This window comes from Mycotypha africana, assembly GCF_025528875.1.
Source record: "Mycotypha africana strain NRRL 2978 chromosome Unknown BDF20scaffold_10, whole genome shotgun sequence".
NCBI lineage: Eukaryota > Fungi > Mucoromycota > Mucoromycetes > Mucorales > Mycotyphaceae > Mycotypha > Mycotypha africana.
Window position 1 is genome coordinate 685,037 of NW_026515734.1, and position 27,918 is coordinate 712,954.

Here is a 27,918-nt window from a genome sequence, read left to right on the forward strand (position 1 = left end):
GTTAAGTGCGTCAAATGTATGATCAGTTAAAAATTTGGCTCAGCTTTTGCAGCGGTAAACATTTTTATGTGTTATGCTGCTTCTTAGGGTTATTGCACTCAGGAGCCATATGAAGCTTTGTACGACTACCTAATCAATTATACGTGGTCCATTTTTCATCTATTGCTATTAAGTTCACTATGGAGAAATTGTTGCTCGTTTCGGCTGTACGATTGCATATTCTTAACCTAAGACACTACCGTAGTCGGCTCATTATCATTTTCATTGTGTGAGAGTCGCAACGGAATGAAAGAAAATGCAACTGACCTGTTTCACTTTTTATTTGAACGATGTTGATCCACCCGTAAACTCAGTTCCAGAGACAGAATTTGAATCTGATGTTGATTCTAAATAAAGTTGATAGACTATAAACCCGGATGTAGTCTTCTTTTTCTTTTTCTTCTTCTTCTTTCCTTCAATTTTTTCTTCCAGAGACATATCGTATATCTGTAACTCACTTAGCTCGCCTTTGTTGAGCAATTTTATTTTCACATAACGGCGCTAAGAAGATTCAACCAATAATTCTGAAACGTCAAACGAAAGCAATAGTCCATTTTGTTGCTCAACGAACGTGTAGATGGATGGACTGTTTGATCACTTTAACAAACGAAAGCATAGAAATAAGCATGGCACATTGCCAATCAGAGCAGCGAGACAAAGCAATGCTGTCCTAAGGCGAGCACAGACCATGAAGAGTCGTCCAAGTAAATGGAATAAACAAAACGAGTTAATGCAACCTTAATTTTGGCTGGCTGATTGACTGACATAAAAAATCTGTCACACACATGGCTCAACTTACAATATAAAACTATAGTCTATCCTGGTAGTGCTTTGCGGCATGAAGATATCGTGCCTAATAGATCTTCATTTGAAGTGGGCGCTGTTGAGCATTATTTCGCTAGACACAGAAACCTGCCTTCCACAGAAGATGTGGATATCTTATTTAATAATATGCTTGTAAGTGGGAAAAAAATAGGGGGCACACAACTCGAACTGACGTAAACTGAACAAATCTATTATGCCGTTTAGGAAAGACGTGGAATAAATGATCCGCAAGTAAAGAAAAGTATGCAGAGCTGGGGAGTGGAAAAGAAATGGCTGATGGTTCATCAAGATCACCAAGCTGAGTTGATGGCACTGGGTGTGAAAGATGAAGATCTTCCTAGGGCCATCGTCGAAAGAGCCAGTTTAGACATTAGCCGTTTACCTGCTCAAGGGAGCAGTTATAATGATAGCAATGGTACTACATCTATCCATAGCTTCATCAATAATGATCCAACAAGTCCGTTGGCAAAAAATATGACTATCGTTACTTCCAACCTCAATGCACGGCAACAAAGTATAGATGAGGGAATCGTATATACCTCCACTCCCACTTCTGCTACGCCTTCCTTTATGACTATGAGTAAGAAAGAAACCCCGATATCAAGAATTGATACTCGATCATCGAATACCAGCCGAACCTTAGCGACAGCAGGCTCTGCCTCTTTGCACACTCAACAATCGCCTAGCACAGCTTCCAATATGGCAGACCTTCTGGACAGTTATGCCCACGACCAGAACTCTCCAGAATTCTTCGTCAGAAAGTTTCTGGACCCAAATGTGCGTTCAATAACGCCGAAAGTCGCTGCCAGTTTGGAAGTAAGTCTGAGAACACGACCAATTGAGTAAGTGAGGCTTTCTATCTTTGCACAGTTAGTAACAAAATTTAAACGGAATATAATTCATATATGCTCTCTTATCCCTAAACCTTAGTTGGGTGTCGAGATTTATTCAGTTAAATGGTTTCCATGTGCTATCATACGCTTTGGAATATCTAAATCACAAGTCAGAAGAAAAGAGGAAAGATACATCATTAGAGCTTGAAATTGAAATCATCAAATGTATCAAAGCTATCGTGAACACTAAAGTGGGACGTCAAGATGCCATGGAGCATCCTGAATATATTCATATTGTTGTTTTTTCCATTCTTTGTCCCCATTGGCAAACTAGGAAGTTGGTGTGCGAACTACTTGCCTTCTTATGTTACTCGAATGGTCATGAGCATGTTGTTCGTGGTTTTGAATTATTACAAGACTTTAAGAAAACATTGAGTCTGTTCGAAGCCTGGATTGATACGTTCATAGATACTCTTACAACGGATAGCAATGATAATAACCATAAGAGTGGCAACGGCAGTCGACATGTCTTCGAGAAACTACCAGAAAGTCATCTACTGGAATATACTGTAAGTGATTTAATAGACAGCAGATGGTTCGCGCTTGTACATACACACACGATTTCTATCGATTATTTAGCTAAGTCATTATTGTATAGGTTTCCAACATGATACTAATTAATGCAATTACCAGTGTTCCGCCAGATGTGAATGATCGTATCTACATGCGAAATCAATTCAATGCAGCAGGCATGCAATTCTCCTTACTACCAAAATTAGAAACATTAGATCACAACTTGCTAAACATCCAAATTGAAACCTATAAAGAAGCCGCTGAGAATGATATCGATGATGTATTCGGTGAGGATCTATTGAAACTTCAAGACGTTTGTGAGCCTGATCTGCTTTTCGATAAGGTCTTTGAAACTGTATCCGATTCACCAGCGGCAATTGAGAACCTTGTATCGATATTAAAACACTTCTTATGGATTAAGGGTGATCCAGAAACGAAGTAATCATTTGAACTATGCTAATACATTTTCTCTAATTTTATCTAACGTAGTTTTTTCTTAATTTGTAGGTCGTATTTTTATCAAATGATAAGCTCATTGATTGAAAGTATTGTCACAGATAGAAGGAAAAAAGATGTTTCGGATAATTTCTCATCAACTTACGGTATGGCTGTTAGCACCATATTACAGAAATTTCGTGATTTAGATCGACTAAAAGCAGTAGAAAGCGAGCTCAGACAATTACGCACGCAATGTGAAAAGATAACTGCCGAAAAGGATGATTTACAAAGTGAAGTACAGAAACTGCGCATCCTGCCCAGCCAGATGGAACATGAAGCTATTTTGAAAAGAAACGAAGGCCTTAAAAAGGAGAATGATAATTTGAGGAATGTTTTGAAAACATCAAGAGAAACTATCACTATGCTTCAAGAGAGAGTACTGGCAACAGAAACACACCAGATTTATGAAGATAAAAGCGGTCATTTAATGGTAAAAAATGAGCGGAAAACTGCTACAGGAAAGAAAGCTTCATCATCAGATATGTACGAAGTAGCTGCAAAAGAAAGAAAGTCGATGGATGTAAGACCAGTTGGGAGATTTTCATTGGACTCAAGACCGTTTGAGCGTAAATCTATGGATGTATCTGTAAAGTGTCTACAATTTAAAGCAAGACAAAGGCTAGTATACATGTATTTATACATTTTCCTATTTCATTAGCATAAGCATTATCGCTATCATAATGATTCTTACAGATCAACCAGCAGCAGTGGTCACTATACATTATCAAACATATTTTCCTTCTTTACGAGAGGACGAAACAAAAAGCAACCCAGCACCCATTACTATGCATCAGGTAAATCAACGGAAACTGATTACTGCTTCCTAAAGTGAGTACTTACTAATCATTTGTACAGGTTCGAGCAGAGCATCTTTATCCATTCCTTCTACACTGGTTAGTAAAGAAGCCTCCACTTTAGTTGATATCCCTCCGCCACCACCACCACCACCACCTCCTCCTCCTCCTCCTCCTCCAATTCCAGGTAAAGAAACTATATCCTACTCAAACTTTACAAAACTAATGTATCTGCTTAAAATTTACACAGGCTCAGCCTCTGCAGGAACCCCTCCTCCTCCACCACCACCTCCTCCTCCTCCTCCTCCTCCTCCTCTAGGTAGCTCTTCTTCTAACGGTAAGTACGCAATTAATTAACTTTTAATTAAGCAATACAGCTAAACATTTTGCTTCCTTCGCATAGCTGCTCCTCCTCCGCCGCCACTACCTCCTCTAGGGAGCAGCTCGTCCTTCAAAGGTAAGAGTACAGTTATTAACCCTTGCGAAAGCAATGCAGTTAAACATTTTGCTCCTACGCATAGCTACTCCTCCACCTACACCACCACCGATTCCCTCTACACCCTCGTCACATTGCCTTGTACCTCCTAGGAAGGAGATCCAACATTATCCTCAAACAAAACTTAAGAATCTTCAGTGGCAAAAATTAGATGCCAAAGCCGCTAGAAAAACCATCTGGGATACTGCTTCTTTCTCTTCAACCGCTGACGATATCAAGCCTGAAAGCAGTAGTAATGAGGAAGACGAAACCACGAAGAATTACGAAGACATTTTAGAGCAACGTGGAATTTTCGAAAAGATCGAAACTTTATTCCCTGCTAAAACCAACGACTTTTTTGAAAGGAGATTCCAAAAGAAACAGCAAACTGTTAAGAATGAGGAAATTCGATTCCTGGCAAAGGACAAAAGCAGGAACATAAGTATGTCTATCCTATACTGCTCGATAAGTAATGAAAAAATAATTCACCTACTAATTTATGATGTAATAATAAAATAGATATTGCTATTTTACCAAGGTTAAGGCAGTTTGATTCTTATCAGGAAGTAGCCAAACATATTTTGGCCATGGACGATAAACTATGCACAGAAATTTTTTTGGTCAATTTGATCACCTATGCACCCAATCGAACTGATGATCTGGTATTGATGCAAAAATATTTGGAAGGACCTGAAGAAGAATGTCAGAAGCTAGACGCTTCGGAACAATTTACAATTGAGGTAAACACGAGTGCTTAAAGGGCAGATTTTTCAGGCCGAAACTCACCCACTTTCTTATCTTAGATGATGCGAATTTATCGATATGAAACAAGACTCAAATTCATGCTGTTTAGAGTTCAGTTTTGGGATAAGTTCCAACAACTTAATGACAGCCTCAAAGTTGTCTTATCAGCCTCTGATGCCTTGCGTAATTCAAAGGCGTTCAGAGATTTGTTGCATCTTATTTTGCTTTTGGGTAACTATATGAATGCTTCTAGTGTTCAAGGCGGCGCTTTCGGTATGAAAATTGATAGTATCAATAAGGTAATTGTACTCTACATGAAAGAATATCGGAAAGAAATCAACAGCAAATTATATGTCATTCAATATAACTTATTTGTCGCTTTTATCAGTTGACCGATACCAAAGCGTCTGACCTATCAAATCTAACTCTACTCCATGTGCTTATTGGTATTGTCAGAAGAGAATTTCCCAGCATATTGAACTTTATTGAAGATTTGAAGGACGTTACTGAAGCTGCAAGAGGTAATTATATTGAAATTCATGTTTGGTAGAGCTCGCTTGCAGCAGCTAAGGCTTCTTCTTCTGTTCTTTCTTTTTATGATGGCCGCTTTTTCGTCATACTATATAGTCATGGCTAGTATTTCAGATATTGTTCAGCAATATACGGATATGAGACAAGGCTTAAAGCAGCTGGGTATCGAATTAGATACCTATTGGAGAAATAATGAAAGTTACACTGGGAAAAGACGAACAAAAAAGCAGCAGCAGAAAGAGGGACAAATGGAAACCATTAAAGAAGTGAGCACAGAAGAAAATCGCGAGGAGAAAGTTTTGGAAGAAGTCATTGCTGATAAAAAGAATGAGAGTGATAACAATAGCGAGAAAACAAAGGATGCAATAATAGAAGGGACGGAAAGTAATATGAAGTATGGTGTTCAAGAAGAGCAAAAGGCTGACGTAGCTGACTCTGAAGGAAGTCAAAAGTTAGAAATTGATGACCAAGAGGCAATGAATAAGACCGCGGATTTAGAAATTGGCAATGTCAATACTGAAAATGGATTTGATGAAATGGATACTGGAGATGAAGAAAATAATGATGTTGAAGATGAAGAACTAGAGAAAGAAGAGGCGGTCAGTCATGATAGATTCTTAACCGTAATGGAAGAATATGAAGCTACTGCCCTAGGCCGTTTTGAAGAATTAGAAGCGCTCTACGTCAATGTTGATGCTAAATGGAAAGATATTATGACTTTCTATGGCGAGAACCCACGAAAGAGACGACCTGATGAATTCTTCGATATCTTCTCACAGTTCATTTCTGCCTGGAAGACAGCATCTGTTGAAGAGATGAATTATACAAGACAACAAGAGTTAGCTGAAAAGCGCAAAAAACAAATGGAAGAAAGAAGACGCAAACATCTCAAAGCTACCGACGCTAGTGAAAGTGCTAGTGAGACATCTTCTTTAACAGCAGCCGGAGATCTTACGAATACTGATAGTGACCGATATTTGATGGATGAACTACTCGAAAAACTTCGTTCTGAAGGAGCGGATGATAAATCCAGACAAAGGAGAGTTCGCGAAAGATTAAAGCGTTTGAAGGATGGCCATGACATGGAAAGAGCATTGTCGGTAGATTCGGCAATATTATTAGCTCGTCATCCTAGTAACGAGTCATCGCTATCAGTAAGCCATATACCTACTTTATCAGCTGAAGACTTACTCAGAAGCCTACAGCTTGACGATGATGTGCCAGCAGATAGTTTGCTAGAAGTAGCATATTCCGATAATGAATTGTCCGCAAAAAACTTACTAAGAAGCCTACAGCAGGATGATGATTAATTCCTTCCACACGCAAATATGATTCCTCTACAAATAATATACCGCTATACAACTATCACTTACCACTACATATATTACGCTTATATACATATACAAATATATACTCTGTAATTACTTTTAATTTTAATACTTATTATAAAGGAAAGCTTTGCATGACTTGAAAGCAATGTTTTTATTGGGTTTTTTTTTTTTGAATATCATATTCTGTTATGGTGAGCTCTAAGCTTAAAGTCGAAATAACATATGAATATAGTCTATCCATGAATTTATAAATTCTCGTATGATTTTGCCAGTGTTCAAAATTTTGATCCAAAGTTCTGGCAATTTATTTTTCTTCATCTACTATTTCATACCATTTAGGATGTTCGTTTGAGTACTCGTACAACCTTGGCATCAAAAATCAACCAGTATGATTGGAGAAATGTGTTAGACGGACCTTCTTGGGGAATAAAAAAGCTTCTTTGATTTGACCGCCTGGGATTGGTTTTATTGCTAATTGGATTATGTTCGTTTCTGTGGCATTTATGTGAGTTCCTGATTTACTGTTGTAGTGGTCCCACATTTTTGTAGCTTATTTAAGGTTATTTTAGGGCCTTCCTTTTCGTTTATTTCTCTTTTTTCTTCTCTTTATACCAGTTTAATAGCGGGAACTAGGAGCAGAAAATCAGATTCTACGCTATGCCGCCATTCACTGAGATTGAAGAAGAAAAAACGCAAACAGTATTGCGTTCAAGAACAGCCGAAGACGCAAAAAAGCTGGCAGTGGTAGATGAGCTGAAACACCCTGATCCTCGGCATCCGCTTTACTTGGGAACCTGGAAAAGATCGATACCTTACGTAGATGAGGATTTTGCGCGTGATGATCTCGACGAACCTCATTTGAAACGAAAACACACAATCTTAAGAGAGCACCCAGAGGTAGAGAAATTGTATGGTACGGATATTCGCACTTTCTATGTGACAGTCCTGATTACTGCTATCCAGCTCAGTGTAGCCTATATATTTGGTAAAGTGTGGTCGCCACCATGGTATATATTTTGTTTGGTGGGCTATTTCATTGGCGGTACTATTACCAGTATGATCGGTGTTGTTATCCATGAAGCGTGTCATTGTTTAGTGTTTCAACAAAGATGGGCCAATCGTTATATGGGGTTACTGGCCAACATTTCTTTGCCATTTCCGATTGCTCAGTCATTTCGCCGGTACCATATTGAACATCATACATGGCAAGGAGTAGAAGGGAAAGATCCTGACCTGCCTTTGGATTGGGAAAAAACTTTGATACGTGGTAACGCACTTAGTAAATTATTATGGATCATGATTTACCCTATTATGTACGTTGTGAGAGGAGCAGTAATGCAAAACGAAAAGAAGCTGACTCTTTCAAAGTGGGAGTTGATCAATTTGATTTTCACTATTACAACGGATACATTGATTCAATACTTTTGTGGCTGGACCGGGCTGTTCTATTTATTGTTATCACTTTACTTCGGCTATTCGTTGCATCCAGGTGCAGCTCATTTCATTCAAGAACATTATACCTTTGATGATGGACAAGAGACCTATTCTTACTATGGTATCTTGAATATACCCTTAATGAATATTGGATATCATAACGAGCATCACGATTTTCAGAAGGTAACATAAATAAACAAGCAATACACATGCAAGCATATCCTATGTACTAACATTGAAACCATGACTGAAAATAGATTCCATGGTCGAATTTGCCTCTATTGCGCTCTTTGGCCGGTAAATATTACGATAAATTGTCATATCATACTTCGTGGGTCTTGGTACATTGGAGATTCATCACAGAGCCTAACCTTGGTCCGCAATCGCGCGTCATCCGTTCATACAGCGACTTTAAAAAGGGGCGTTCCCTGCTTGGTAAAATGAAACAATACGACTTATTTCAAAAGAAACAAAAGTCTATGAACCTCACTCCATAGATGATCGATAAACCTACGTTAATATGTCCATTTGTATATTTCTCTTTATGATACTCTCGAATATTTCGCATAAGCTTACCCTCTGAGACCTTCTTAATTCCTATCGCTGCTTTAAATAAAGGATTGCATTGCTTTTACTGTTCAATCGCGCAAAAATGCTTTATCCATTATATAAAGTTACAATCTTTCAATTATATAAGCGCTACACATTAAACAAGGTGAATATGTGTACAAAGGTCAGAGTTGTTATGATAATTCTTGCGAACTCGCAATTACTGCTTTTCGAGAATAAAATTGAATTCAACAACTCCTTACTATAGTCGTCAATACAGTAGTATAGAGTCGAACGCTGAAGATATAATATGAGTACTTTAAGTAGAGTGTTTGTATTATAATGCGGGAAATTTATATTCGTTGTTCGTAACTCATCAGGTATCTACCGTAGTTACTCGGCCTTTCGATAATGATATCGCGAATACATTCCCGCAATTATCTAGGCTTTAATTCACCACAAAGTTTGGGATTATATGCAACTCCACCTTTCCCTTATCCCCTTTATAGCTTGAAAAATTCCTTGTTAGAAACTTTTTGAAAAAGTTCGTCAATATTTAAGAATATATCAATAATATGTTAACGCTCCAACAGTTCTGCCATGTGTGAATTCATTTATGCAGTGGTTCTAACTTCTTTTCTGTCATGAAAGTAAACCAACGATATCGAGAATGATCTGTTTATAGGCGGCAGAGATATTCGTTCTGAGCACTTACTAAAACTTCTCCATACTTAGGTGAGCAGAAACGTATTAGTGTCTATATTACAATAAAAACATTGCGTAATAAAACAGTTTAATATCAATCCAATCTTGGGTCAAGCCCTTACTTTTTGGCATTCTTGGAACTTTTTTCTTTGTTATGTTTACCTGTTCTCTTCTCTCTTTCTTTGGTATATCCTACATTGTTCATCTGCTGGGCCTGGCTATGGAGTTTCAAAAAGTTCGATGAATTTTGATTTTTTTTTTAGGAACTCGGACCCTGCTGGTGTACCTTTTTACAAGAACCGTTTTGCCGGCTGGCCTATCTGTTTCAGTCTTTTCGACTTGCTTCTCAGTTTTTAAACATATTCAGTTATTCGGTGTTCTGTGTACCATCTGCTTGCTACCGTATTCATCTTCTGTGCCTCGTGATTCAATAATGGGGTCAATCACAGCAATATACACAGGCCGGTACTGAATGTGTGCCCACCTGTGCAGAATATTTCCAACCTTTTGCATTATGAAGTCCCGCAAATTGACGTAACAGAAGTAGTAGCCAATGGCACCAAAGCCGTTTGTAGGCACATCATCCGTAAACCAATCCTTGCTACCGTTTGAAAACAATCTTCGGGTCTAAACTATCTATACTCGTTAAGATGACAGTGCAAAGAAGGCCTTCTGAGCTAAACTCAGATCATCGCGGAGTTTCCGTTGGATTCAATAAAGGCACGACATTAAGCCTTAGTATAGGCTAGCATCTCTTGAGATACATAGGGAAAAAAAGGGTGATATAGAAGGAAAGGCGTTTGACAAACATCCGCGTTTTTTAAGAATGAGAGATATCCTTTTAGTGAAGATGGATTGAAACTGCTGTAGCAAGCAAATAGTTCGTTTGACAACTTGTATAATAAATAGTTAAGACATGGAAGATGTCGCTTTCAAAACATTCCAACCGTAATGATTGCTCTGAAAGTGTTAGAACAGTCCATCTTTAAGCTAGGTACAATACTAGGGTAAGGCAGCTGTATGATGGCCTACTACAAGAGAATCTGTTGAGTTTATACATAATATTCTTTAACCTACCTCTTGTAAACTTTGTTTTTTATTAATCTATGGTGTATCTCCATTTTTGTTTGTTACCCGTGGAACAATGAACCGTCAAATAAAACGATACAGTGGCTTGAGACATTGCTTACTTTTGACGGAACGAGGAGCAAGAAGTATAGTATTCATTCTGACGAATCAACCCACTGCAGTTTACGCAAGTGCCTTTATACTGGAAAGTCGATATCTACTTTAATCATAGTACGCAAAGTTAAAAAGGATGCTTACTCTTTCCAATTCTCTATCGAGTCTCTCTATCAAATAATTTCTGGTTTCCAGTTTCAACGTAATCAATAAAATGAAATATAACAGACATCACCCAACGTTTAAAAGACGTATTTTTTCTACGAGAAAGAACGCTAACCTTACTTTAAACAGTATTAAAGCTGTTTTATGGCATTTTATTACATTTGCATTAGATTTCGCCAAAATAAACTATTAGAGACTTATAGAGGAAGGAACAAAAACAGCGGAAAGGTCAACAAAAACAAGAATGAAAATTCTTGTAAAAATGAGAATGCAAACATTGCTATTAAGAAGGACGTTTCCTAAATAACTTATACGCGTTGAAGAATAAAGAATTGGTATTATTAGCTTTGCAAGCCATGGCTTCCACAAGTCTGATAAGTTTTTGCAATTGCTTGTCCTTCCGACCATCATTTCAATAATCATGTCGTTCGATGGGATTCGAGGAGTTCTAGAGTACAATATGAGTTTTTTCCATTGTGATAACTTTTCGTTTGCCAATTATAATATCACATATAAGTATTAACTATGTAAGAAATGGAAAAAGTAGAATTTCAATGAAATTCTCTCTCTTTTTTTTTTTTTTTTTTTTTTTTTTAGGCATGCAACGCGGAATGGCAATTACCTACGCAGAGCATTAAAAAAAATGCAGTTACAATATACCCTTCTTATTTTTTTACAACCTTTTTCATTTCTGTACCTTTATCTCTTTATACTGCAAAACGTCAAAATATACCACTGTTCTTTAGTTTGACATGAGTATAATAGGGACAACTTCAGGAACACCGGGATCAGCAACAACAACAGCACATCTCGGTAATACACCGTTAAACTTGGCTAAACTTAGAGAGCTTTCACGTAAAAAGCTTCCTGAATTATTAGATAAAGTACGATTAGCTCATTAAGAGTCCTCGCACTAGAAGTCTACCAAACTGATTACCCTCCAATATATTTTTACCTGTCTGTAGGTTAGAGGGAAAAAGGGTCTTGTGCTCGATCCAACATTGACGGGACCTTTGAGTTTAATCGCAGAGTACACTTTATTGAAGGTATAGCCACACATTATAATCCATCACGAAAAGCAAGAACATTTTTTTACTTGAGAATAGAAGCGTATGTGTTGTAATCTGACAAATTAGCATCTCTTGACGTTAGGATCATGGGGTCGAGAAGATCTATCATCTCGAAGCTGAACTTCCTGAAACAGATTGTCCTGGATTAATTTATATTTGCCGACCAAAATTACAATACATGCGTTATATAGCAAGTAAAAAGCAAAAACTAGCAACGATTTCAATGTTGAAAGCAAAGATACTCTGCTGACGATCCATTTTTGTGTAAAACAGATCATATAAAACAGTTTTTGAATGCTTCCAAGATTGATTGCTGGCTCTTTTTCGTACCTGAGCGTACATTAGTTTGCGAAAGAATATTAGAAGAAGAAGGCGTGAAAGGTGATGTTACTATAGGCGATTATGCCATGGACTGGATACCTTGTGAAGATGATCTGATATCAATGGAACTTGAGCCGTCAACATGGAAAGAGATTTATCTAGTAAGCAAAAAACAGTTACAATACTCCTGTTACTCTTTGATGGTTGTTTTATTAATGTTGATTATTTTTGAAAAATAAGGACGGAGATCAAACTCCTATTTATTATGCAGCCAAAGCATTGATGCGACTACAATCAATTTATGGCCTATTTCCACGTATCCTTGGTAAAGGAGATGGTGCCAAACAGCTAGCAGATCTTTTACTGCGTATGCGACGAGAAAACTATGTTACTGCAGCGGATATACCACATACGTCAATATCCAGACAACCACACACTCTACTAAATACTGTGTCCAATCACATTGATCAAATTATAATTTTGGATAGGAGTGTTGACCTTATTACCCCACTATGCACAGAATTGACGTATGAAGGCTTAATTGACGAAATACTTGGTATTAAACATTGTTTTGTCGAATTAGATGCGTCTTTAATCAACCCTTCTCAACAACAACAACAACAGCAGCAAAACCAAAAGGCCTTTCAACAGCAACAACAATCAAGTAATACCAGCAGTGCAGCCAATGCTAGCAAAAAGAAGAAATATGTCCTCAATTCTTCGGACAAATTATTTGGCCAACTACGCGATCAAAATTTTGCCGTAGTGGGTGGCAAATTGAATAAAATTGCCAAACGGATCAATGAGAATTACGAAGAGAGGCATAACGCCAAAACCGTAGCTCAAATTCGTGATTTTGTTGGTCGCTTAAGTGAGCTACAGCAAGAGCATCAATCACTGAAAATACATACAGGCATTGCAGAGGAAATCATCAGTCATACTGTTACCGACGAGTTCAACCGCGTGCTGGAAGTACAACAAAATGTGGTGGCAGGGATTGACAGCATCAAAGAAGCTGAATACATTGAAGAGATGATTGATAAACAGAAACCGCTGGTACAAGTCCTTCGTTTACTTTGTTTAATATCGTTAACGCAAGGTGGATTGAAACAGAAGAACTTTGATCATTTCGAGAGGGAGATTGTTCAAACGTATGGCTATGAACATATTGAGACATTGCATCGATTGACAAAGCTGGGATTATGGATAAAGAAAACAAACACTACACCGCGCAGTACATTCGCTCAATGTCGACGCTCTTTACGGCTAATTGTGGATGATGTCAATGAATTACATCCCAACGATATCTCCTACGTTTATTCGGGCTATGCACCTATGAGCATTCGTTTAGTGCAAGCAGCTATGCAAAAGTTATCAGGAATAGGGTCTCATCAAGCTTCCTCAGGTACAGCGAGCCTATTTTCGTATGTTGGACAAAGCACGGCCAACTTTATCCAGTTGAACAACGGCAATACGTCTAACAGCAGCAGCATCAATAATGGCACTAGTCATAGTAACAATGACAGTGACTATAGCCACACCTGGCGAGGATCGGAGGAAATTCTAAAATTATTACCCGGTCAAGCGTTCGACATTAAACAGACTGTGGACTACGGCACAGCTGAGACTAACGCAGCAATGGAACGAGTGAAGAGACATAATTTGAACCATGGAAAAACGACGATTATCTTCTTTTTAGGTGGTTGCACACACACAGAAGTCTCTGCTATAAGATTTTTAGCTCAACATGATGAAGGTAAATTTTTGTTACAAAAGTGGAATATAACAATGGAGTGGGAAAACAAAAAAGAGTCTGAATTTTTTCGACTCAATTTGAATAGGTCGTGACTATCTGGTGGCGACAACGCAGCTTATCAACGGGAACTCCATCTTGTCTCCTATCATAAGCCATAGACAACAGCAGCCTCCTCAAGCACAGTCTGAATAAAGTCGTGCTTTGTACTTTTTACTTTATTTTTGTTGATGTAAAAGACACGTTTAGAGAACGATCCAAACTCATAAGACTATTCCTCCTCATTTTGAAAAACCTTGTACAGTTTGGACAATGAAAATTTTTTTCCTGTATGCACGGACCTTCCTGATTGGCCCAGTTTAGAGAATTTTGCTCAAATAGAAATGTGTTACGGCAAGCTACAGTATTTTAACTAATATTTTAGATGAAATACATTTTTTTTTGGACGATTAATATTTTCATTTTAGATGAGTTGCAATTGTGTTGTAGACCAAAATATAAACCGTTTAAACAATGATTCAAATTCCAAAAACTTGTTAGCAGTGCGAAACAAAAAAAAAAAAAAGAAAAAAAAACCGTACTATTCCTCACCTGTAATGATCTAAATCCTTGAAATACAAGGAAAACCGTGTTTATTACGGCGATTATTTCTTCTTCTTCGCTGGCTTGAAAATGTCGGGTCTTCCCGCTCCAGACCAAACTGCTTGGGATATAGTCATCATGTTGATAGCGGCGTTAATGTCTCTCTGCCATAGCTTTAGACATTGCTTGCAATGAAGAACGCCGGTACCCTTGAATCCAGGGGTATTAACAATTTGCATATCATCATAGAAACAGAGGCTGCATGTTTTAGAGGTTTTGAATTCATCGATTGTGACAACAATCAATTGACCTTCAGCTTCACGTTTCTTCAGAGTTGCAAATAGTTTACCGACAACACCACATCTTTGCCCTTTCAATTTTACTACATCTTTTCCAAACATTCCAGCACCAAAGACAATCAATGGTACCCTTCTAGGGAATCCTGAGTACTTATCAGCCTTCCACTTCTTGTCACTTCTAAAAATTATCAATCAGCGCGTAAGCTAAACGATGAACATGTAATTCATTGATACTCACTTGATTGGCGGCTGTTTGTCAACATTCTTTCCTTTCTTCTTCTTCTTCTTCTGCTGTTTTTTCCTCTTCCTTGCCTTGCTTCTCTTTTTGCGATTGTACTTGGCCGTTCCATGAGTCAACATGTTGGCCATAGTTTCGGGTGCTCTTTGCCTTCCTTGGTACAACGTAAACCGGTCCTTTGCTGTTTCATGTCCATAAAAACTAAAGAGAGCGTCTAAGTTATTGAGCATATAACTGGTGAACCCTCATATACTCCTAGACGAGAGGTCTTTGACGAGGGGATTTGACTTTCTACTAGATCTATTCCTGTAACAGCTTTTATACTGTTCAATTTCTTACAATATTTCGTTGACCCTGCCATATGATAGTGTTCGGATGTAGTGCATCTTCGCACTTGTCTGTTATATTCAAGGCCAATAGCAGCAGTAAAAACAGACTTTCTTCCGGGATCCAGGGTAATAGGTAAATAAGTATTGTCAACTTCATCCAGAGAGAAATCATCAAGAGTGAGGTCAAATTTTTGGAACGAGGCACCATGGCCAGATTGTTGTCTTTTATAAAAAAGAAAGTCAACTGAAAACCCATCCGTTCTGACAATATTACCAAAGAGCTCTTTGTTATCACCATTCGGTGTAAGTTCAGAGATACTACATGTGCCCAAGAAGTTAAACCTCATACATTATACTCGACTGCATACCGTATTAACTGTATGCTTACCTTTTGTACCTGAGTTTCTTGAAATCAAAGACATGGAAAAACAGCTCTAATTGGCTTTGGTAATTGCGGGGTAAAGAACGTTTCACAAAAGAAGACAGAGCGTTCACGCTCAAGGTAATGAACCTCCATTGAACGGAAACCTTTGGCAGTAAGGATAGCAATTTTGGAAGAGGACGTCGTCGTACGTCAAATGGTTTATGATCATCGTGTTCGCTCTCAAATTCTGCGTTCAAAGATAACAAAAAGGGTACGAAAGACCCAGGATCAGCAGATAATGTCTTCATGTTCACTTTCTTCCCCAGCTTCTTCTTCCAAGGTTCACAAAAGGTTTGGATCTTTGCTTTTATATCTTTGGTAAGGTAGTCATCAGTTGGCCATTTAGGTTTTCCTTGGCATATCTCTTGATAGCAGAAATCACTTGTGACCTTTTTGACAAGCTTCCAAGGCATACACTACGCAAGATGAGAGCTTTTTTTTAAAATTCATGTAAGACCCCAAGTAATATTGAGTTGCAACTTACCACAAATGCCGTTTGTATTTTATATATCAAAAAATAGAGAAGTTTCTCCTCAAAATTTTCCACTATACTGTTCGTATAGGAAGTAGCAATTTCGGTGCATGCTTCTGTAATGGCTTGACTAAGTCCAGGAAAGAGCTTGACAGGGAAGACAATCTTAGGGTAAGTCGTTTTAAAAGAATCAAACGAGCTCAGTAATTGTTGTGATATCAGCCTACTATTTGTTGGTCTTTGTCCATTCACTAGCTGTATGATAGAGTACCAAAAATTTTGTGTAAAGATATATTTAATACACTTTGGCTCAGCAAGAGTGGCATTTTCCAAGACGTAATAATTCACAAAGAGCTTGGCTCTAAGAACCAAGTTTCGGATAACAGAACAAGCTTCAACAACTTTTGACTTGAATGTGTTGCGATAGTCACCAAAAACGCAGTTATCAAGAGGCAACCTTCTTGTAAACGCCTTGTAATTACTTCCCAAATGATGTTGAAAGACCTCTGCCTTTGATAATACATGTTGAGGACACAGAGGAGAACGCACCGATTTATGTCCTGGTTGCTTGCATTTGGTACAACAGGTATTGTCTTTATCCGGTTCTTCATTATTCTCTTTCCTTGCTTTCTTCTTTTCCTTCTTGATTTCAAAGTTCTGTTTGCGTTTTCTGCCTATCGAACCAACTATAGGTACAATGAGGTCGCTTACTAACGATGAATTTACCAACTTTTGAAGCCACATGAGGTGCTTACCTTGATCTGCAGTTTCTGTCTCATACAATTGACATTTAAAGTATTGTTGGGTGTAATGACCCCCTTTACCGCAATCAATACACGTTACATCTAACAGTACACGATGATTAATCTCTACGTATATATATGATCAGGTATATAGGCTTTCAAAAGGCAAGTTACCATTAACAGCACTTGATTTTTTCTTTTCAAAAATTTGCTTTTTCTTTTCATAAATTATTGTTTTGAACATGGGTCATAGTATGTATCTTAAAAACGTGAAATAAAAGTGAAAGAGACAACATTTGACTCTAAGAGAGCAATATATTTTATAGTGCTTATCTTTGAAAGTCACCCATGAACGCATACAAAAACATTGACAACAGTTAATATAACCATCCCATTCCGCTATGGTATCTGTTATACTATGACCATCAGCCCTCTATCAATGGTTTGATGTCAATCAATTCAAAGTTAACTTTTTTTGGAATTCTTGTCCAAAAAAGGCACCAACGAATATCTTGTTGGTCTCGGAACACATCGTCATTTAGTAAAAAAGTTGTCAAGCTTTTTGTAGTTTGTCCTATTGCAAGATAACATCAATAAAACCATTATTGGCGACTTTCTTACTGATAGAGACTAATTTCTAGGGTTCGATTGTATGTCATCCTTAATGCTGCTTGAATATCACTGAATAATTGAGTATCCAAATATCCAAATACTATGGACTTTTCTAAAAATATTTTTTAATAAATCTAAAATTAAAATGTATATTGTTCATTAAAAATTGTAAATCGTCTAAAATATAAGGTAAAATACTGTATTCTGTTTCGTTCGGCAACTCTCATTAAACTGCCGATCATTTTAAGCGTCAGGCTAAAAGGTTTCTTTTTTTTATCAAGTTTTTTTTTTTTTTTTTTTTTGGTTGTTGCTATGTAGAAACGAATAATTTTTGCTAATTGTTTATTTCTTTTTGTTCATTACGTCTTTTTCAACGACAGCCTTAAATTTCCTCACACTCTTTTTCTATCAATAGCCCACTTATATACACACAATTCCTTTTACCTTCCTTTTTGCTATATATCATTATTTATTTTGCACCGCATCTTCCTCACAGTAGAACACTCATAGATTATGGCACCACTTGTGTTGAAGATCAAAGGTAACAAAACCTTCACGCCACTTTCAGCTCTTAACTGCGAGGAAGATCTATCCAAAGCGTGGAGAGTCTGTTCCAAAGTCAGGGACTCTTTAGAAAACGGCTCAAGATTGGAAAACCTGTCATGGCGTTTATGGTTTCGGCAGCACCTTTTGAACGAAAAGTCAAATACTCGGGGGTCTTTTCGAAAGCTATCTATTACAACTGCTCGTAGGCTTAGTAGTAACTGTAAATTGATACCGATCACCAGCACAGTCATAACGCAACCGCCTCAACATAGTAAAAAGAGAGCCTATTACAATCTTCATGTCAAAAAGGAACCCTATACAGCAGCAACAGACAATTCTGTCGTCAAAATGGAACCAGCCGATAATGATATCAACATGGTTGTCCATCATGATAATGGTTCTGCTGATATACAGTTTATGAACTCGATGCCCCAGTTACAGCAACAACGACAACAACAACAACAACAACAGCACCAGCATCATCAGCAACAATTTTTACAACAGCCGCAGCAGCCTCTTCAACAGCTGCAACAAAGCTTAGTTATTCCAACTACCTTAGACGATCAGACCATGTTCGATGCCAATGCTTCTGCGCAAAATTTTGCATTACCACAATTTACTTCGGATCAAACCAATGGAGAGATCGTCCAGTTAGATGATATTTTTAATACCTTCAATGGTACAAATTTTGCTAATGAGGTCACTTCTACAGATATTCCTACAACAGATATGGGTATGAGCATGGCAGACGGTTGGGATTTTGGTATACCTTCGCCTTCCAATCCATATTATTCACCGCCACCAATGAATCAACTCATGAATAATACAACCAATAACAATAGTACGACTAACAACAATATTGACAATAATACAAACAGTAACAATTCAAGTCAGAATGCAAGCGTATTAGGAAATTTGACGTATCAGACAGGAGCAACAGTACACATGATACCCCAACCCGCACCATCTGAGAATGATGCCATGTATGTTTCTGGTTCCACAATGCCTCCACCTGCTGCAAGTACCTTACGTAATAAATTGTTGGAATCTATGCAGCAGCATTCACAGCCGAATCAGTTACAGCAACAGCTTCATCCTCATCAACAAACATTCTCTCCCTCCAACCCTCCTTCTCAACCTCAATCGCCCTATGCCTGTTCCCCATTTTCGCCTGTTCCTTACGATATACCTCCACCACAACATCCTCATTCACCTGCTCCCTTCCATCTACAAACACTTGCCATTTCTCAACAACAACAACAACAGCAGCAGCAGCAACAGCCTTCTGCTCTGCACTTGAATAGTAACAATTCTTCCATAACAAATAATAACACAAATTCTCACCCATATACAACTCCCGGCGGCACTTCGACATCTACGTCTTCATCTGTATCCCCATCTGTGACCAACACTGCTAATGGTGCCACTGCCAGTACAAGCAACATGAGTTTGACGGATAATCAATCTAAACCCATTTGTACAAACTGTGGAGCTACCAGCACTCCCCTTTGGCGAAGATCAGCTGATGATGAATTATTATGTAACGCATGTGGTTTATAGTAAGTCTATTCATGTGAGTTTAATATGATTTAGGTTTCGGTCAAAAATTTTACATTTCGTTTTTAATTGTTTGCAGTCAAAAATTGCACAACGCACCTAGGCCTAAAACATTGAAACCCCATAATGCAAGAAAAGAAGCAAGGGATGACGAGGCCTCACAGTTAGTATGCTCAAATTGTGCAACAACAACAACACCTTTATGGAGACGGGATGATGAAGGAGCACCACTGTGTAATGCTTGTGGTTTATATCTTAAGCTGCATCATGAGCGTAGACCTTTGTCAATGAAAACAGATATCATAAAAAAGAGACAGCGATATGAAAGTAGTAGTAGTAGTAGTAGTAGTAGTAATGGCGCTGGAGGTACTAACAGTAACAGTAATAGTTCGAATGTAAAAAACATGAGCAATAGTACTGGCGGTTACAATAATAATGGAAATGTTAGTGGAGCCAGTACACCTGTCAGTGGAAGGAAATACACCAAAAAGATGAAGTTTGAGCAACCACAGCAATCCAGTATATCCTCACCAGCAAATCTACAGCAACCACAGCAGCCACCACAGCAGCCACTACAGCAGCCACTACAGCAGCCACCACAGCAGCAAAACTTAGAAAATATAAACAATATTGATACTAATACGCCTATCTTGAATCCATCGCAAATACTCAACAATGCCAATCTTGAGAACAACTTTGATGACAGTGCTATGAATGGATTAAGTAGTAATAATAATGGAGGCTTACCTTTTGGTTGTGCCAGCTTTTTTTGATTAAATCGTTTGGTATGATGGCGTACATATTCCTATTATTATATTGAAAACATATCCCTTTCCTTACTTCTCTCTCTTCCTCTTTTCGCTTTCCACCCACTATATTGTTTCATACTCTCAAAAAAAAAGTTCCTTTTTCTGCTTTATAGCTTTTATAAATATGTTTTTGTTCATTTTATTGCATTATCGTTTGTATAGCCTATGTATTTACATTTTTTTTCTAAAATCGTGCGCCATCATTTTCGTTCTTTTTTCTCTGTAAAATAATATTCATATTAATTTTACCACATGATAAATCTTTTTCTATTTGTAATTTAAAGTCATTAAATTTCCTTTCAAAATCCATTACTGTCAGTTTCGGTTCGTGATTAACCCAGAACCGATTAAATGTGTAGAACAAATAACAATAAAAATCTGTAAATTGTGCTAGGCTTGTTCCGTATTCGAAAAGATGCAACTGTAGTTTCTTGGTTTCTAATAGCTGATAAGCGAATTTAGTTATATTGATACCCACAATAGCATAAGGATACCAGTAAACAGGATGGGAAGCATGTTGTAAGACAGAGTGTGCTATTGTAGGATAATGCTGTACAAAATAGAGCAGATCATTGAGACCATGAACACCCATTCCACGAAAATCAGTGGCAGGATCACTACCTTGGAACCCTATATCTACCCACTGTTTAGAGATTCGCGAATTTAATGGAGTATTGGGCTTCATTTCGTTCCATAGCTATATTATATGATGTGTCAGCTATGCTTTGGATGGAATGGTAGAATGCAACATAAAGAATTCTTACATCGAGTAACTTTTTCTCATGTTCTTTGTTTTCAGACTTGTATTTTTCAGCGATTTCTTCTTCAACTTGTGCTAAAATCAATTGATATCCATGAATCCGAGACAATGCTTGACGGAGTATTTGAGCAGGTGCTGAATTTATGTCGAATCGTACATGCAGAGGAAACTGCTTTTTGTACATAATGGTTTCTGCTATAGCTTCTATATCAAGGCTATATACTTTATTCTCATATAAAAGATTTTTCTCATTGATCAATTCTCGGGAGTGGTAGATGGAACGATGGATGCGTTGCACGATGTGTTTAGAGATGGGAGATAACTGCAGCTGTTTCTTCTTACTCTCGTGTTTTTCTACTAAAGTTGTCATTGAGGAGGAAACAGAACAAGAACATAGACGATATATTTCACTTGTTTCCGTAGTACAATGTATTATATATTTGAAGCATTTGTAAAGTCTCAATAATATAGGTATTTTGTATATCTTATCAAGCACGTAAAGGATGATCCAATTCATGCTATGGTCACTAACGTAAAGAGAACGAAACGAAGCGGGATGAAAAATTATAAACACAAAAATCAAAAAAAAAGAAGAAAAAAGAAAAAGAAAAGGGAACTCCTGAAAGTACTTCTTTGAGTCAATCACAGGTCATCTTTCGGCAATTGCATCAACTTGCTTGCATTCTCTTCATGGGGTTTTCGCAAAGAACTACCAACAGCAGGACTAGTTCTCAAAAGAGTTTCACTATTGAAGAGTTGTTTAAACGAAGCCAACAGCAACAACGAAATGCACTTGCCCAATTGCGTAGATTAAAGAAATCGCAGCAACAGCACCAAAATGAAGAAGAAGAAGAAGAAAAGGAAGAAGACGATCCGGATCTACTACTTGCTTTGCAAATAAGTAAAGAAGAACACTTAACTGAGCAGAAAAAGCTACTAGAGCACTTTTCGAGACTGAGTCAAGCACAAAACAGTAATAACAGTAACAGAGGTAGCAGTCGTAGTGGTAATAACCGCACAAAAACAAACATAACTCCTAACAAAAAAGTAAAAAAAGAACGCGTGATTATTGACAGAAGCGAAGACGAAGATGAAACTCCAGTATCATTAGCGCAAAATGTGGATACTTTAGAAGAGGATGAATGGTTTGAAACGATCTCGCCCAGACCTCAGCTACCGAGATATCTAACGCAAAGAAAAAAGCTCTCGGACAAAAGTACTGAAACGGTAATTTTTGATAAAAAGGGCAAGGAAACAACCACTGCAGCGACAGCAAAGAGGAAAGAGATTACAACCGATAATACCAATGCAAATTCTCCCTATAACATCATCTCTAATATTGATCGCAGTCGAGCACAAGCCGGTGGATCTACTTTATCCGAAATGAACAGCTCGAAGGTCGTAGTAAAGAAAGAAAAAGATGAGGAAGGGGTTTTGCTTGATGTCGATGATATGTCAGAATGGCTAAAAGTTAAAGAAGAAGAAGATGTTGGCGACGGAGAAGGGGATAACCATCATTTGGTTATTGATGACTTTACAGCTTTCTTAAATGAAGAAGATAGTCAAAAAGATATAGTTACCAACAAAGAATTATCACAGCCACACAAGGAAACAGAAGATGTATATTTACCTATTGATTTCAATATAAATGAGGGAAATACAGAAGGGTCAATCATATTGATAGATGATGATGACGATAACATCAAATACCAAGCCACGAGTGATATCGACGATGCCTCAGATTGTAGCGTAATCGATTTAGTGAACCCTAATAATAATACCACAAACAATAGTCAATCTCAACAGCAAGTACACGAAGAAGATGATGGCTATCTATCTCCATTAGAAGGGTTTACCAATCTGGATCGATCGAATGCTGAATTTAATCCTTTTTTTGAACAGTTACAGCCCAGAGCACCGGCTAAAAGAACCAGAAAATCAACAGCAGCATCGACCTCATCAACAGCAGTGGCATCCTCAACAACCACAAAGAGAAAAAAGGCGTCATTGTCAAAATGGCCAACAAATAAGCGTAAACGGTATTTTGCCAAGATGAAGAGAAAGAAACGAACATGATCTGGTGTATTCATGACTTAAATCTGCTGCAGTACTAAATAGCTGTTACGTATTGGCTTTTGGGTATTAGGGAAAAGCCGTATACATGCAGTTTTACTACATTTTTAAAACATTTATCCGCTGCGAACATCGTTTAATTAAAGCTCTATTTATTATTGTATTCTACCTATTCCACACACTAACTATCGTATTCAAATAATCGCTCAAATGCTTCTCCGCAGCCTTTTTCTTTCATCCAGGTCTGTAACATGCTTAAATTGTTATGGTTGGCAAATTGCCCGTGAATATCAAACTTCACCTCCTGCATATCAGGGAAAATTCTATGAGAATCCAATTCCTCTTCATTTTGGCAATCTTCTACTGTTTCCTTCCATCTCGAAGTCATTTTCTTATGTGACGGTGGGATGTTGGCCCATGAAATCGTTTTGATATCGTTGATAAACTGACTCACTTTTTTATCCGGTCCCTCTAAACATAAAGCACCTGGCTTACCAGGACATAAAAAGCCCGTAATTTTATATTGCGGTGCCCAGTCAATAATATCACCTCTCTACTTGTAAAGAAAAAGGCGTTAAATTCTTAATTTGCATACGAGAGAAGCAGTGATATCACTATTGGACCTTATTTTTTGTATAAATCATAGGGAACCAAATCCACTCCCTGAGAAACCGCATTGGACCCGATTTATTCGTTGCTGCTGCTTGTTTCTCTTTTTCTTTTCTGTCATTTGACCATTTCTCAATATACGTTTCCGCTATTTGCTGCACATGCTGAATTTTTTCTACGATCCAAGTGGATCGATCTTCCATCGGCTCGTCAACAACATAGTTGCTTAATTCTTCAGACATTGCCTGATGATCGTCTCGCGAAAGCCAGTCATTCGCAGCCGAAGGCAACGTTAATTGATAGTCTGTTAATGATACCAGTGATAAAGTACAGTGTAAAGTAATAAAAGAAGGTGCTGCTTTTACACAGCTGTCTACGTCAACAGGTGCTTTGATGAAAAACTGTAATTTGGTTGCTCTCGATATATCCGTATTGTTGTCCGGCCAGTCGCCTGTTTCGTCCCAACTTTTCAGTTGTTGAAATAGTCGTTCCTCTTTTTCTTCTGCAAAATGAAATTCATCCTTGTTAAAAAATATGGATTGGAGAAGATCAATGGTCTGTACTGCGCTTGACAAGAGACCTTGCTGTTTTAATGATATCGGCATACTTTGAACAAGACATCAGGAATTGTTAACTCCACAGATCAACTTTTTTTTTAAAAAAAAATCGAATTGACCAATAAAACTCTTTTAGAGATACGTGTCTTTTATGTGCTATTTGCAAATTAACAAATCGCTCAATACTACAGCCTTGTTCAGCTAAATAATATACATTGAAAAAGAGTCTTCTCCCATACGTCCTGCTTCAAATGGGTAGCTTATAATTGGTAAGGGTAGTGGATACTTTGCGTAGAATATCAGATTTCTATTGATAATCAGTCTTAGATGCTCATATTGTTTGTACGCACACAAATCTTTAAACCATCCCACACTGAATTAGTTTATTCTTTGAATGACAATTAGTCTATGTTTGAAAAGAAGGAGGGGGTATACATCTTCTAAAGGAGTCGTCCAAAAATCATCATTGTACGTTACAAAGACTCTTTCAATATCTCATCTAAACTTGCAGATATACATCAATGTTTACTTATAAATCTTGTCGATTTCTTCTTGATTTCCTTTAACGATATCTTTACGTTTGATTTTTTGACTGCTGGTCATATACTCCTTTGTCCAATCAATATGTCGGGTTACGACAATATCTTTTACTGTTTCGACACGATTACATCCAGCTGAAGACGCAGTTTGCTGGAGCTTTTTAAGGAGTGTATCCTTCTCCACGTCGTCATCAGCTGGCTCAACCACAGCAATGATGTAGGACTTGTTACTATCAGCAATGAGACAAATATTCTTTATCTCGTGACAATTACGATACTTGGATTCCAAAGCTTCCAAAGCAATATATTCACCATGAGCCAATTTAACGAGATTCTTTGCTCGATCAGTAATAGAGAAAGTACCATCATCATTCAAGCGAGCTATATCGCCGGTCTTAAACCAACCATCAGAAGTTATAGCATCTTTCGTGAGATCAGGTCTTTTATGGTAGCCTCTCATCAACGACGGGCCACGCAACCAGAGCTCTCCGACATTATTCTCTGCTTTGTAATCAGTATCAGCGACGTCAACAAGACGGAATTCAATGGAAGGGGAAGGAGGGCCGATAGAGCCAGGAATGATACCAAACTTGGGAAGAGTAACAGACGCCAAACCACAACATTCAGTCAAACTACAGTTTTTTCAAACGTACGTCGTCATAAATAAAAAAAAAAAAAATCAGTAATTTGTTTCGTTGTTACTCCTTTTAACTTCTTTTTCTTTTATCATCATATGTTTACCCATAGCCTTGTAACATGAAACAAAGAGCTGATGTGACGAATTTTTGAGTTTCAAAAGATACTGGAGCACCACCAGAAATACCATATTTCAAGCGGCCACCAGTAACGTCACGGATCATATTGAAAATAACTGAATCGTAAGCGTCGGTCAAATTATTGGTCTTGCCAAAAACTTGCAACATTCTCCACTTGAGTTCAATAGCAGCTGTAGAAATTTAATCATATAAAAAGGTTACTTCTTCACTCCGCCATATACTATTGCATGATGAACAGCTTACCTTCAAATGTCTTTCTAACAGCCCATGGCTGTTTGGCTAATTTGGCTTCAACACCCTTCTTGATCTTTTCCCAAACAGCAGGAACACCAGCCATGATGGTAGGTTTCAACATTTTAAGATCGCCTTCACCTTTACCCTCCCCGTTGGGGCCGCAAACAAATTCGTTCATCAAGGTACGAATACTGGCGTAACCAATAGGAATACCCAAGCATATCATGATGAATTCGACAAGGAATTCAAGCACATGAGCCAAAGGCAAGAAACCAATATAAGAATGATCATCTTGACCGCTCAAGAATTCAATGATGAGGTATTCTGCAGCACCCATGGCAGCGATAATATTACTATGCGTCAATTCGACACCCTTAGGAGCACCTGTTGAACCGGAAGTGTACATAATCAATGCCAGATCATCAGGCTTAGGCTGCTCTCCAGATTGGATCTCTTCCAACTGATCGTCATTCTTTTCCACGACTTTATTAAAATGAGCAATCTCCACATCCTCGGCTTTACTGTTTTTGAACTTTTTTACTTCCTCAGATGCCTCAAAATCTTGGCCGGCATAAAACACGAACTTGGGTTGGTCTTCCTTTTTTAATTCCTCATAGGCTTTATTCAATGTCGAGAACAAAGATACCTGATTTTTCAGCGTTGATTTTTATATTGTTAGAGAAACCATGATCAAACCTATTGTTAACACTTTAATGCCTGTATTCGTTAAATTTCTTACCTCTGTGAAGATAGCCTTTGCTTCAGTTTCTTTGATGATGTGGTTGACAGCATCAGCGGGCATCGAATCATAGGCAGTGGTGATAACTAAGCCGAGAGTAAAGCAAGCTAAATATGGTAAAATGTATGAAATCATTTTAGCAAAAATCATTCTTTTCTTTTCTAATTTCTTTTTGCCTAAATTGAAAAGACTTTCGTTCTCCCCGACCCCTCATTCTTTACCTAAAGCAGTGATCATCCATTCAGCTCTATATTATAACATTATTGAATCATGATTCGATGAGCTTGATTGCGATTTATTTCTGTTTGAATGCATCAAAGTTACTATACCTTGTCTTACAGAACAAAATGACTATATCACCATGTTTCAGACCATGTTTCTTAAGTGTCATGGCAACTTTCTTGATCTTTTCGTCAGCCTCAGCGTAGTTCATCCATTCATAATCACCGAGCTCGAAATACGACCATTTTTTAGGCTTGGCGCCTTCCTTTGGTTTAGATTCTTTAGTGTGGATCTACGAGCAAAGTATTGTATACTACCTTGTCAATAACGAATATTCTTTATAATATATGGAGAGCAAAGATGGAAAATAAAGAGCAGCCTATGTTTGCTTAAAGCTACTATTATTACTATTATTATTACTACTTACGCTAAGTAATGGGCGAGACCCGAATACAGGCTTATCCTTATTTTGCTCAGCGAGCTTTTTCCATACTCTGTCAATAGTACATTCCTCCTTGTTCATTTTTGGTTCAAGTGGAGTACTGACAAAGCCCTTCTCGGCGTGACAACTGCGAAAGACATGGTTGTCTTTATCAAATTCAAACGTTGGCTTATCAGATTTTGTAAGAAAGAGGTCTTTAACGAAGTTCATTTTCTGATAGAAAAATAGTTGAAAGTGTAAAAAAAAAAAGTGTAATTGAAAAATATTAGCTTTTTTAAATTTATAAAGACACCAGTTAAACTACTTTTGCATCGCGTTATGCTGGCTTTTTTTTTTTTTCATTGTTTTAGAATGATTGCCTCTTTCGGTGTCAAAAAAAAAAAAAAAAAGAGAAACTTTCAACTTTCATGAATGAGGAGAAAACTGTTGCGGAGGGCCCGAGTAAACAATTTAGCCTAAACAGAACAATTGTAATCATAAATCGCAATTAACATACAATACTACACCATTTTTCAATTAGTAACTTCCTTCACG

At 37.7% G+C, this 27,918-nt stretch overlaps 12 protein-coding genes across 12 annotated transcripts; 5 read left to right on the forward strand and 7 right to left on the reverse strand.

The window, feature by feature from the left end:
• Positions 1-727: 727 nt before the first annotated feature.
• Positions 728-6,622, forward strand: BDF20DRAFT_916021 (uncharacterized protein; the record flags this gene model as incomplete). Its single annotated transcript, XM_053084400.1, has 15 exons — positions 728-743; positions 854-996; positions 1,069-1,706; positions 1,795-2,266; positions 2,356-2,708; positions 2,778-3,354; positions 3,427-3,562; positions 3,624-3,749; positions 3,813-3,899; positions 3,966-4,019; positions 4,084-4,479; positions 4,557-4,777; positions 4,841-5,080; positions 5,170-5,302; positions 5,409-6,622. 15 exons carry the CDS (start codon positions 728-730, stop codon positions 6,620-6,622), a joined length of 4,806 nt encoding a protein of 1,601 aa, XP_052932850.1.
• Positions 6,623-7,300: 678 nt separating this feature from the next.
• Positions 7,301-8,574, forward strand: BDF20DRAFT_826272 (fatty acid desaturase-domain-containing protein; the record flags this gene model as incomplete). Its single annotated transcript, XM_053078054.1, has 2 exons — positions 7,301-8,260; positions 8,335-8,574. The coding sequence occupies 2 exons, from the start codon at positions 7,301-7,303 to the stop codon at positions 8,572-8,574; spliced, it is 1,200 nt and encodes a 399-aa protein (XP_052932851.1).
• A 2,784-nt stretch (positions 8,575-11,358) lies between these two features.
• BDF20DRAFT_889702 (Sec1-like protein) lies at positions 11,359-14,299 on the forward strand. Its single transcript, XM_053082144.1, has 6 exons — positions 11,359-11,562; positions 11,644-11,724; positions 11,831-11,942; positions 12,022-12,230; positions 12,310-13,825; positions 13,911-14,299. Exons 1-6 carry the CDS (start codon positions 11,431-11,433, stop codon positions 14,015-14,017), a joined length of 2,157 nt encoding a protein of 718 aa, XP_052932852.1. The 5' UTR covers positions 11,359-11,430; the 3' UTR covers positions 14,018-14,299.
• A 236-nt stretch (positions 14,300-14,535) lies between these two features.
• Positions 14,536-14,843, reverse strand: BDF20DRAFT_889708 (uncharacterized protein; the record flags this gene model as incomplete). Its single annotated transcript, XM_053082145.1, has 1 exon — positions 14,536-14,843. A coding segment is annotated over exon 1 (226 nt), but the record flags the coding sequence as incomplete, so codon positions are not given.
• Positions 14,844-15,858: 1,015 nt separating this feature from the next.
• Positions 15,859-16,628, reverse strand: BDF20DRAFT_802516 (uncharacterized protein; the record flags this gene model as incomplete). Its single annotated transcript, XM_053076418.1, has 2 exons — positions 15,859-16,110; positions 16,179-16,628. Coding segments are annotated over 2 exons (702 nt in total), but the record flags the coding sequence as incomplete, so codon positions are not given.
• Positions 16,629-16,794: 166 nt separating this feature from the next.
• On the reverse strand, positions 16,795-17,164 carry BDF20DRAFT_889724 (uncharacterized protein; the record flags this gene model as incomplete). Its single annotated transcript, XM_053082146.1, has 2 exons — positions 17,084-17,164; positions 16,795-17,011 (listed from the first exon to the last, which is right to left on the reverse strand). Coding segments are annotated over exons 1-2 (174 nt in total), but the record flags the coding sequence as incomplete, so codon positions are not given.
• On the reverse strand, positions 16,822-17,656 carry BDF20DRAFT_889725 (uncharacterized protein; the record flags this gene model as incomplete). Its single annotated transcript, XM_053082147.1, is given in 4 exon segments — positions 16,822-16,840; positions 16,922-17,011; positions 17,084-17,466; positions 17,482-17,656. A coding segment is annotated over 1 exon segment (159 nt), but the record flags the coding sequence as incomplete, so codon positions are not given.
• BDF20DRAFT_109855 (uncharacterized protein) lies at positions 17,580-19,769 on the forward strand. The gene has a single exon (XM_053074701.1). It carries the CDS (start codon positions 18,035-18,037, stop codon positions 19,625-19,627), a length of 1,593 nt encoding a protein of 530 aa, XP_052932857.1. The 5' UTR covers positions 17,580-18,034; the 3' UTR covers positions 19,628-19,769.
• Positions 19,770-20,617: 848 nt separating this feature from the next.
• Positions 20,618-21,563, reverse strand: BDF20DRAFT_916026 (ELMO/CED-12 family-domain-containing protein; the record flags this gene model as incomplete). Its single annotated transcript, XM_053084401.1, has 2 exons — positions 20,618-21,130; positions 21,198-21,563. The coding sequence occupies 2 exons, from the start codon at positions 21,561-21,563 to the stop codon at positions 20,618-20,620; spliced, it is 879 nt and encodes a 292-aa protein (XP_052932858.1).
• Positions 21,564-21,803: 240 nt separating this feature from the next.
• On the forward strand, positions 21,804-23,410 carry BDF20DRAFT_889733 (uncharacterized protein). The gene has a single exon (XM_053082148.1). The coding sequence runs from the start codon at positions 21,884-21,886 to the stop codon at positions 23,267-23,269; it is 1,386 nt and encodes a 461-aa protein (XP_052932859.1). The 5' UTR covers positions 21,804-21,883; the 3' UTR covers positions 23,270-23,410.
• Positions 23,411-23,447: 37 nt separating this feature from the next.
• BDF20DRAFT_838562 (uncharacterized protein) lies at positions 23,448-24,480 on the reverse strand (the record flags this gene model as incomplete). Its single annotated transcript, XM_053079176.1, has 2 exons — positions 23,448-23,819; positions 23,890-24,480. 2 exons carry the CDS (start codon positions 24,478-24,480, stop codon positions 23,448-23,450), a joined length of 963 nt encoding a protein of 320 aa, XP_052932860.1.
• Positions 24,481-24,957: 477 nt separating this feature from the next.
• Positions 24,958-27,594, reverse strand: BDF20DRAFT_838563 (uncharacterized protein; the record flags this gene model as incomplete). Its single annotated transcript, XM_053079177.1, has 7 exons — positions 24,958-25,603; positions 25,713-25,917; positions 25,991-26,627; positions 26,721-26,827; positions 26,942-26,967; positions 27,050-27,234; positions 27,370-27,594. 7 exons carry the CDS (start codon positions 27,592-27,594, stop codon positions 24,958-24,960), a joined length of 2,031 nt encoding a protein of 676 aa, XP_052932861.1.
• Between the last annotated feature and the right edge of the window lie 324 nt (positions 27,595-27,918).